The 10,102-nt window shown below is 42.8% G+C and overlaps 1 protein-coding gene across 2 annotated transcripts in view; it reads left to right on the top strand.

Annotated features, from left to right (window-relative positions):
• The first annotated feature begins 236 nt into the window (after nucleotides 1-236).
• LPCAT1 (lysophosphatidylcholine acyltransferase 1) overlaps nucleotides 237-10,102 on the top strand; it is a 60,335-nt gene continuing 50,469 nt past the window's right edge. For both annotated transcript variants that reach the window (XM_085220578.1, XM_085220577.1), the window contains exons 1-3: nucleotides 237-531; nucleotides 7,099-7,241; nucleotides 8,588-8,802. In XM_085220578.1, coding sequence (XP_085076704.1) covers nucleotides 415-531; nucleotides 7,099-7,241; nucleotides 8,588-8,802 — 475 coding nt within the window. In that variant the 5' untranslated portion in view covers nucleotides 237-414. The remainder of the gene's footprint in view (nucleotides 532-7,098; nucleotides 7,242-8,587; nucleotides 8,803-10,102) is intronic.

Raw genomic sequence — 10,102 nt, 5'->3', positions numbered from 1 at the left:
GTGCAGCCCCTCGGCCTGGGCCCCACGCGAGGACCCCAGCCATTGCCCCCCAGTGCCGCCTAGGGGTTGGGGCGGCCTTAGCTCCGTTCCCGGGGGCGGGAGGGCCCTGTGAGGAGCATAACCGTCGCTGCGGGCGGCAGCACGAGCGAAGAGAAGGCGCGCACCCCCGCCTCACCCCCCCACCCCTCCGCATCCTTCCAACCGACGCGGAAACCGGCGCCGGCCGAGCAGCTGTAGCCGGCGCGCAAGGCGCATGCGCGGCCCTCAGGAGGGCGGGGGCCGGCGCCTAGCGGGGAGCGAGCCGCCGCCGCTGCCCGCCGCCACCGCCGCCGCCGCCTGCGGAGCAGCGGTCTCCGCGCAGCGCCCTCGCTCTCTCCCTTCCCTCTTCCTCTCTCCTCGCGGCCCTTCCCTGCCATGAAGCTGAGCAGCCGCGGTCGGGGATGCTGCGTGGCCGGCAGCCGGGAGCGCGGGCCGCCGCCGCGGAGCCCCTTCGTGCACCAGCTGCGCTTCAGCCCCCTGGAGAAAACCAAGGTAGGGGCGCGCGGGCTCGGCCCCGCCGCGACGTGAGGCGGGCGGCGGGCGGGGGCGGCTCTGCGAGGGGGCGGCGGGGTGCGCGGACCCGGGCGGGGGCGAGGCCGTGAGGAGAGGGCGCGGGGTGCGCCTTCCTTCACTTCGCTGCCGCTTCTTCTCTCCACTCCTCTTTTTTTTTTTTTTTTTTTTTTTTTTTTTTCCTATCGTTATTACGTGGGGGGTGTGGGGGAGCGCTCCTGTGGACGCTCTCTCTTCCATTGTCAAGCTGAGGGATGCGCACCGAAGGATCCCGCCGCTCTGAAGTTTGGCCCCGCGTAAATAACGCCGGTGGCGCGGTTTGCGCGCTGTGCGGGAGGCGGTGGGAAGCGGTGTGGAAGTGGCGGCGCGGATGGGAACCCCCACCCTCCTTTGCCGCCGCCCCGCAGGGTTAGCGGGGGGTGGGTGGCCCTGGTGGGGGCTTTGGGGAGGATCTGGGTCACTGCCTGGGTGGAGGAACGCCACGAAGGGCTCCTCGGGTAGGGTCTGGCCGTCCGTGTTACTTCCATCGCGGTAGTACTTGAGAAACGTTCGTTCAAAGCTGTTGTTTTGGGAGCCTGAAGCCTACGGTGCCCATCAACGCGGAAATTAAGGTCTGCTACTATTGAACCTGTCACATCAAGGCTCTTTGGAGCCAACCTTAATTTAATTTCTCTTTGGATTGGAGTTCATTGTTGCTTTGCCTGATTGTTGTCTGGGCTCTGAAGACAAGACGCATATGGCCTGATTTACAAAAGGTTGGAATGTGCCCCGCGTTAAGTACCTGACAGCCAAGGAATTCATAGCAGGCTCCAGCGGAAAGGATTCTTGTTTTTTCATCGAGTTTCCCAATATAAGATGGACCAAGGTTACTGATAAATTGTTTCAACAGGAACAGGGAGAAGAGGTTTATGTCATTTGTCTCATTCAATTTATACCCGGAGCTTCTTCAATAAATCACAAGGTTGTAATGATTTCAGCGTAACGCTGTCTCATCCCTTATGCCATGGTTTCTGTGTAATTAATGAGTTAGAAGTCTTTAAGGGAGCAGAGGAAAGCGAAGGTAGCATGTGGTCGTGTTCGTTGTGATTGTATCTCCTTATAACAAAAACAATGTTTTACTTTGCGTTGTCAATGTATCTTTCTAATGCTACTATCTGTTTGTTTACTTACAAGGAATTTTAGATGGACAATCAGGAGAGCAGAGCAGCAGTTTCATAGTATTTCCAGTCTCCTATGAGCTACTGGCACTATTTATCTGTTTGTCATAACAGATCTTAGCCACTTCAATTCAGTGACCACTTGTAGAGCATACCTCCCTGCTTTTGTAGGCTGCTCTGGACATGTGTATCATATGTGAGCTTTGCCACTAGGTTTATTTCCAATGAAAGCTGTAACCTGTGTTTAAAGCTCTGTAGTCTTTTGCAGTGTGCAGACCAAAGGAACAGCATCATCGAAGCATAGCTCAGTTTTGCTTTTAAAGTGAACGTTATGGGTGCACAGTGGTACAAAGTTATTTAACCTGGACTTTCTGGTAATCTTATTTCTGCATTTCTATGAGGAAGAAACATGCAAGCTGACATACAGAACTGTGACAGTTTTTTATTTGCTGTAATGATTCTCTCCTAAACTCTTTTCTTAATTAAGAAAATGTTTATGCTTGAATTAGAAGGTGCTAAAGGAGAGCTGTGAAACTATTTCACTTGTGTGAAATGCTGCTCTCCCAGAAAAAGAGGCTTCTTGAACAGGGAGGCTCCTTCACAGTCAATTACAGCAGTGTACATTCTCCTTCATGCAGTCCTGGCCTGTCACTAAGAGTTCAGCATGAAGTATTACAGCTGAACTCACTTCCTGTTCAGCTGGAGGCGCAGACTGTGCCACAGGTTTCTCTGTCAGCTCTGTGAATCTAACAGGGCTCAGTTCTGGATCTGCGCAGCCTAATCAGGGAAGGCCAGGAATGTGTGGGGACTGGAGGTTTCATGGAGGTGGTGGGGAAAGAGGACTGGGAGACAAGACTGCTTTGTCTGAGGGACTGTTGCCTGTTGCTGATGGTCTATCCGATAGATCCATTATCTTCACTGCCACCTCATCCTGTGCTCTGCAAGAGGTTGGATTAACTTTTTTGCTTTTAAATGCAAATCAAAGTAAATGCATCTTGAAACATTTCAGCCTGAGACTGGGCGTGAAGAAGTGGAAAATAAATGGACCAAACAACCACAAAGAAGGAAAACAATGGCAAAAATAATCCAGTTGAGAACTAAGGAATTGTTCAGATCTCTTTATTGGTTTCATAAAAGCTGGGGGGTAACAACTGAAAAACATTGCATGTCATTCTTCCTGTAGAAATTATGGTTATTTGGCCCTAATCTGTGAATAAGAGTGGAATAATTTCTGAAGCTACATATTTTATTTTCAATACTATAAGGAAAAGATTCTTTCTGGAAGAAAGGTAGATAGACATGGCTTCACAAACCACAAATGTCATTCATCTGAATATGCTCTGGACAGGTATCTTGTAAGTCAGAACTTCTGTTCCTAGTTAGCTGTACAGAACAGGCAGAAGCATACTGAAGCTCTCACAGAGCATTTGTAGCTTTCTTTTCCTGCTGCTTTAAAACTCAATATGGTGCCATCTTTCTTGCTTCCAGTATTTCTGGCCTTTATTGCGCCAGTGCTGGTGTTCCTCTGGTGTCTCGGTGAGCCAATTTGCCTCATTAAAACAGCAGACTGTTGTGTTTTTCTGTGGTCTGATTGTTTCTCTTTTCTTTTGCTGGGATACTTTTCTTCAGTTTAATGAGCTGCATTGGCTCACTGCAAGCTCAGATAAGTGCTAGAACTGACCCAACGGGAGTGTGAACAGGACCACCCTCTTCAGCAACGATGATCGGTTAGGTTGGCTTAGTCCCACATGACAATATCTATTCCTGTTATTATCTCCATAAATGTATCAGTCAGGGAACTTGCGGAGTGGGAAAGCAGGTGGTAAGAGAACTGTTGAAGGATAAATTTCTCACTCTTTCAGTGCCATCCTTGTTGAGATGGATTTTAGAGAGTTAGTGAAGAAGTGAAAGCATGGGGCAAGATGTAGTCTCTGACATATTTAAAAAGAAAAAAAATCAGAGCCTCTTTATGTTAAAAGTGCAGTTCACTGATCTGTTTTCCTTTGGCTGTTACTTTGTAGCAAGTCATGGAAATTTTTTTGTGAATAAGCTACTTAATGATTCTCACTGTATTGTTAATTTCAAAGATGCATCTCTTTCAACTTTTTAATGAGAGGTATGATGTTGACATTCAAGAGACGGGAAACCGAGACAATCATAAAAAGGAAGTTTACTCTAATTCTCACGCTCGGTGCTTAGATACATAAGACCTGAAGGTTTAGAGAACTTAAAAGGATCTAAGTTTGTATTTGATACCTTCATTTTAAGTTCATACTCAAATCAGAAAGTGGGGCTTCTGAACAAGGAACACATATGATACCTTTTCAGTTTAAGAGACTTACTTTGCATCAAACTGGAGCTTTGTGACTGAAGGGCAGAATCCACTTTCTCAGGCAACCTTCTACCAGTTTTAAGGCCATCCTCTTTCTTTCTGCTGCCCATGGAACTCCCACAGCATATCTCTCAACTTGTTAAAAACTAACTAGAATCCTTCAGAATAAAAGACATTAATTGAGCTGTAGTCAAAAAAGAAATTTGGCCATGAGCTGCACCTCCTAATGTAAAGATCCAGATGGATCTTGAGTTTTCTTTAAAATGTAAATATCTGTGTTTTTTAGATACATATGATATTTACAAGAATTCATAATATTAATAACAAGTATGTCTGTGTGGGTGAGTGTACTGAATATGTAGAAGTAATGATCACTGTGTAAGACCAGACACTCTGAAACTAAGACACCTATACAAGGCCAGACCAGGAGTGCAGCATGTCTCCTTCATTCTGATCTCTGATAACAACCAGCAGGGATGGATCTTCCCAGGTTTTAGGGGACTGAAGTTTTCTTACCCAAGAGGATATCTGAACGCACACTGAACTATTTTGCAAATGCTTGTGACCTTCCTGATGCCAAACCTTCTTCAGGGGCTGAATGTAGTACTTCTCTCTCCTAGCAAACTTCTTAAGCTGACAGGTATTTCACTGCCACCTGCTTTAAAAAAAAAAAAAAAAAGAAAAGAAAAGAGCAGCGGTCACAGTGGGTACATGGAACTGCTGCTTGTTTGCTTGCTCTTTCCAGCACTGCTCTCTCCAAACACAGACGACCATGAGACCTTTTCTACACATTTATGACGTCGTTCAAGATCTTGTGGATGCAACAGCTGCTTCTCTTCTGCTGCGTGGCTCTGAAGTGAATAAAAGATGCCGTGCACATACAAATGACTCTATAGGTCACTCCAAGTCTGTCAACTGCCCTGTTGTAACTAACTAGAGAAGGAGACTTGGAGGAATGGGAGGGAGAGGGTATAAATCTCAAGGAACCGTGTCCTCACCTGCATTTTCCTCTTTTTTTTTTTTTTTTTTTTTTTCCTCCATCGCTGGTTCCTCCCTTCTGAGGAACCTGGGAGGCCGCTGCTCTCTTTTCTCCAGTTCGCAGATAAATACGCCCCTATTTTCTGAGTTTTCTTGAATCTCCTGAAATGTTTGAACCCTTGGTTGTCTCTAGTTTTTATTTTTTCTTATTGCTTCAGATCAATACTTGTGTCTGTGTTTCTCATTCTCCTCATCCAACCTCATTTGCAAATTCAGATCTTGCTTGTCATTTTTTTTCTTCTGATGCAGCTGCTAGAACTCCTATGTTTCTTTGTGCTCATCTATTTCTTCCCTCTTTTCCCACAGTCTGAGTAAAGCTTTATTAAACATCTGAGGTGACTTAATTGCTCACTGCTACCAGAAGTGGTGGTCTTGTCTGTAGGCTGTTCTGACTACTGCTACTTAAGGAAGTTGAACTGTTTTATTTGGGGAAAATATTGTATCCAAGGAGAAAAAAAATGTTCTTCTGATGTGGCAAGCTAAAGTCATCCACCTTGAAACTGGAATCTTGTTTTGAGTTATGAGATGATGGTGCCAGTCTGAACCATTATTGTAAAATCTAGCTAAAATGAGTGGGCTACCTAAGAAACTGGGAGGCTCAGGGTTGTTTTTTTTTTTTTTTTTTTTCTGCTGTGTGTTCCCTATATCTACCCTAGATCTAAAGTTTTGTGCAGCTACAGAGTTTAGTGAGCTGTTTTGGGAAGTGAGAGGAAGTGTGAACTGGTCAATGGAAAACTGAGCTCCATAGTGACTGGATCTGCATCATGGAAGAGGAGGAGAATATGAATGATGCTTTCCATGACAGCCTGGACATGCATCAGATTAAACACGATATGAGACAGTACCTTATGCCTCATTTCTCATCCTTGCCGAGCTATTATGATATTGAGAAGTACTTTTCTATGACATCTGAGTCACCTGCGAATGTATAGCATATTTCCTTTGGATTTCTTTCTTCACTTGTTGCCTGTATCATTTCACAGCATCTTATCCATCTTCTGCTAGCTTCCACAGTATAGCCAGAGGGGAGCATTTGTGCTACCCCAGTCAGCCATCAAACAGTTTATGATTTCCACTCTTTCTCCTAGCCAGTCATTTGCAGCCATAACCTCCACTTGCTTTTATTCTGTCCTATGAGAAGGGTGGGATTTTTGCACCTGCAACTGTTTCTTCTAAGAGGTCAATCATTACGCAAATGGTTGCTGAGCTGTGCTTTTTGTAAGGTGGTTCCAGACAACTTAAGAAAGGCCAGGCCCTACATTTGGGAGAATTCTACAAAAGAATATGGGAGAAGTTCCAACACAGTGTGTTTTGCAACGAAGTTGAAGGCAGAGGACTAGCTGGTTGGGATTGGACTCTCTGATAACTACAGTGGTGGGAGGAGGTGTAGAAGCAACTGGGTTCATTGTGGCTTCTGGAAAAAGACAACTTGTTTGAAATCTCTGCTTTCCAAGGGGGTTATGCCTATTAACACTAATCTGGAGCAGACATTTGTATGTGTGTTTGGATGTTTACCTAGGGGCATTTCTGTACAGCATTCCCCACAGTTTCTGGTTACAAGAATATCCTACAGAGGAGCTGGTATCTGCCCCATCCTGGAAAAGCTTTCCAGGTTGGACTATATTGCCACGTGAATGCACCTTGCTGAAGAAGTGCACATCGCTGCTCTGATGGGCTGACTCCACAACAATTCACTAAGGTTTACAATGCACCCATGCTAAATATTTACTTAATATGATGCTGCAGAGAGGAAAAAGGATGCGGATGTAGAGCTAACAAACATTGGCTCTGAAGAAGTGCAGAAAGCTGACTGGTAGTTTTTAAGAGAGTGACTGTATTTCAACTAATTCAGATCTGTGAATACAAAATCTTTGCACGTATACATTACAATTGTTTGATTGGGTTTGAAGCACATTCTGTTGTTTTTTAATGTTAGGTATTTGTTATTTAAGTTTATAGGAATTACTGTTTCTTGCAGTCTAAAATTGTGTTAGATTAACTCATTTCTTCTGGTTTTTCCAGATTGCCTTCATGACCTTGACTCTATTTCCTATCCGACTCTTCTTTGCTGCTTTCATGATGTTGCTGGCCTGGCCTTTTGCATTCATTGCTTCAATGGGATGTGATGAGCAAGAGCTTGAAAAGCCCCTCTCCTGGTGGCGAAAGTGAGTAATTGATGTAGTACAATACTGATGTAGTGCAGGTCCCACAGACCTGCTTTCCTTTTCAAGGTAAAAATATAAACAGTATTTACATATTTTCTTAAGTTAGGAGACAAAAAATACCTAACAGAATACCCCAAAAATGTTTGATTTACCAGATAGCTCAAGAATTACAGGAGGAAAATAGCTAATTGCTAGCCTCTTACTGTTACAGAGGATATAGAATGAAACTTCATTGTGGTATCCTTCAGTTTCAATTACTTCCATAATGTTAAGAAGATTGACACTATGAAATGTGCCCAGATTTCATATTCTGTTATTTTAAACTGTTTCACTCCGTTGTTTCCTTCTCTGTCATGAATTGACAGAACTTCTGTTGATTCTCTGAGGGCTTAGCCCATGCTTTGGTGCTCATTAATAAGGCTGTGCTTGTGTTGGTATTGGAATGCTAATTAAGGTACAATGTAAGGTGGTGTTCACCCATCCATGAAAACTGCAGCTTAAAAAGCAAGGGAGGAGTGGTGTACCACTTCTTCTGTAAAAACATTAAATGTATGAGCTGGCACTAGAGTGAGGGAAGTTGATTGCATTTTGTATCACAGGAGGTAAGGAGGCTGAGAACTGCAGAGGCATGTCACTTTACATTTAATTTGGAATGAATTTGGCATATGACTGAAGGAATAATGGACTGCCTTCAGTCTTGCATACAGTTATTTTCAACCTTTATCCATGTGGGGATAATAATCTGTGGGGACTAGGCTTTACACCCTGTTGGTTCAAAGTGAATGTTTCTCTTTTCATGACTGTCTAGCAGTCACTTTAAAAGATAATGGGGAAAGAGGGAAGAAAGTGAAATATTTTTTAGAGCTCCCAGGTATGTTCTGTGTGCATCCCCCTGTTTGAAAATCTCTGCCCTTTGCTGCTGCAGTGGCTTTTGGGTAAACTTGGACCCAGGAATCAGGGTTGATGCATTCTAGCAGTCTTTTAATAGTATTTTTTGTGTGTGTGTGTGGGATCAGCTTATAGGGACTTTTTGGTATTACTGGAAAGCATTATTAGATATTGTATATAAGCAATTCAACAGGCTCAGTCTAAATAAAAATTAATTTAATGATAAAATAAATGTCAATGTTATTATGATTTGAAAGTATTAATATTCAGGAATGAAATGAAATTGAATGGTAGCTTACCTTGAAAGTGCTATTAAGCTTACAGAGAAAATCAAAGTGTTCATATGTAAGCACTGTGTATCCTGTCTATTTTGTCATGCTAATAGCTTTTATATAATGTTTTTTCATTATTTTAGGGTATCCCTGTAGAATTGTAACTGTTATTGTAACTCTTTTCAGGATAGTGGACGTTTTGCTGAAAGCTATCATGAGAATGATGTGGCTTGCTGGTGGATTCCACTGGATAAACGTAAAAGGCAGACGAGCATTGCCAGCAGAAGCAGCAATATTAACTGTGGCTCCCCATTCTTCTTACTTTGATGCCATTCCAGTAACCATGACCTTTGCCTCCATTGTGATGAAAGCAGAAAGCAAAGATATTCCTGTTTGGGGAAGTAAGTTGGTAGACAATCATTTTTAATTTTTAAAGAAAAAATAATTATTTAGTGACTTCACTAGTTTGGGATGAGAGAGCTTGAAACACAAAGAAAAAAAACTGCAATATTTTTTAAACACAACTTACAGAAAAGCAAATTAAGATGGGGCAAAGGGCCCATAGAGAAAGTCTACCAAAGCTTCTTTCTTTATTTTTTTTTAAATTTGGAGCACAATCCCAGAAATGTATCAGGACTGGTGTCCGCCTGGAAGGTGTGCTGCTAATCTTTCATGCATCAGTAAGTTTGTTTCAGGCGGTCTGTAGAAGAGCAGTAAAGCAGATTGTTGCAGATAACCAAGTCAGTAGTGTTTAAACAATCAGTGTAGATGCTCATGGTATTTTGAGATAGATTTGTGATTTTTATTTATTGTCGCAATTGTGCCAAGGATATTTGAGAGCTCTTAGAGTTATGTGCTTCTGACTGAATTGTGTGGAAACATCTTAAAGAAATTCATCCTACTATGTTTAGGGTCCAGCAAAGTTTAGAAAATGTTTCTGTGTCTCACTGGGTAGATTTTAAGGATAATCTAAAAGGGAGAGAAAATTTTACTTTGGCCTTTGACTAGAGATGTGTAAACACAAATGCCTAAACAAAAGTTTTGAGTTCCGTTGCAACTAAATGGAATCGGGCTGTTTGGGTTGACTCCTCAAATGTCATTGGACAATGTGGTTTTAAGAATGTGTTTTACATCAGCATCTGTCAGTCATGTTTCTGAGCCGTTACATCTGGAAGCTTCATACAGGGAGCTTCTTGGTAATGTGCCTCTGCGTCAAGTAAAACAGCCCAGAATGGTAGCTGTACCTCAATTTCCTGGAGTATCCTAGTAGAGAGGGTAGTGAAAGATCTGTGTAAAAGTTAAAAGAAACTTTGAACAAAAATAATGTAAGTATGTGTTTTTGAAAATGAATGTATAGAAACAAGCATAGTGTGAAATAATATTAAAAAAAATTAACTCCAATGTCCAGTATTGAAAGAAAATGTTGTGAGATGGTATGTTGACACTACTGTACAGTATATAGGTGTCCAGGGTGAACTGGGCTTAACGAGCAAGGATAGGTTTATCTTTTTTCTCAGCTGTTTCAGTTGACTGTTTAATAATTGCCTCCTCAGCAAAATAGATTGGCCCATATGGAGTTCTTTGCTTTTAACTGGACTCTTTGGAGAACTTAGACTAAATGATGTAACTGCAGGTCATGTTCTGATATTGACATACAACAAAGTGAAAGAACTTCAGCAGAATGCCATAATTGCTGCTTGA

The sequence above is a fragment of the Meleagris gallopavo genome, chromosome 3 (assembly GCF_905368555.1).
Source record: "Meleagris gallopavo chromosome 3, MGAL_WU_HG_1.1, whole genome shotgun sequence".
Lineage (NCBI taxonomy): Eukaryota > Metazoa > Chordata > Aves > Galliformes > Phasianidae > Meleagris > Meleagris gallopavo.
The sequence above is the reverse complement of the archived record's forward strand: the minus strand, read 5'-3'. Positions and strand labels throughout refer to the sequence as shown.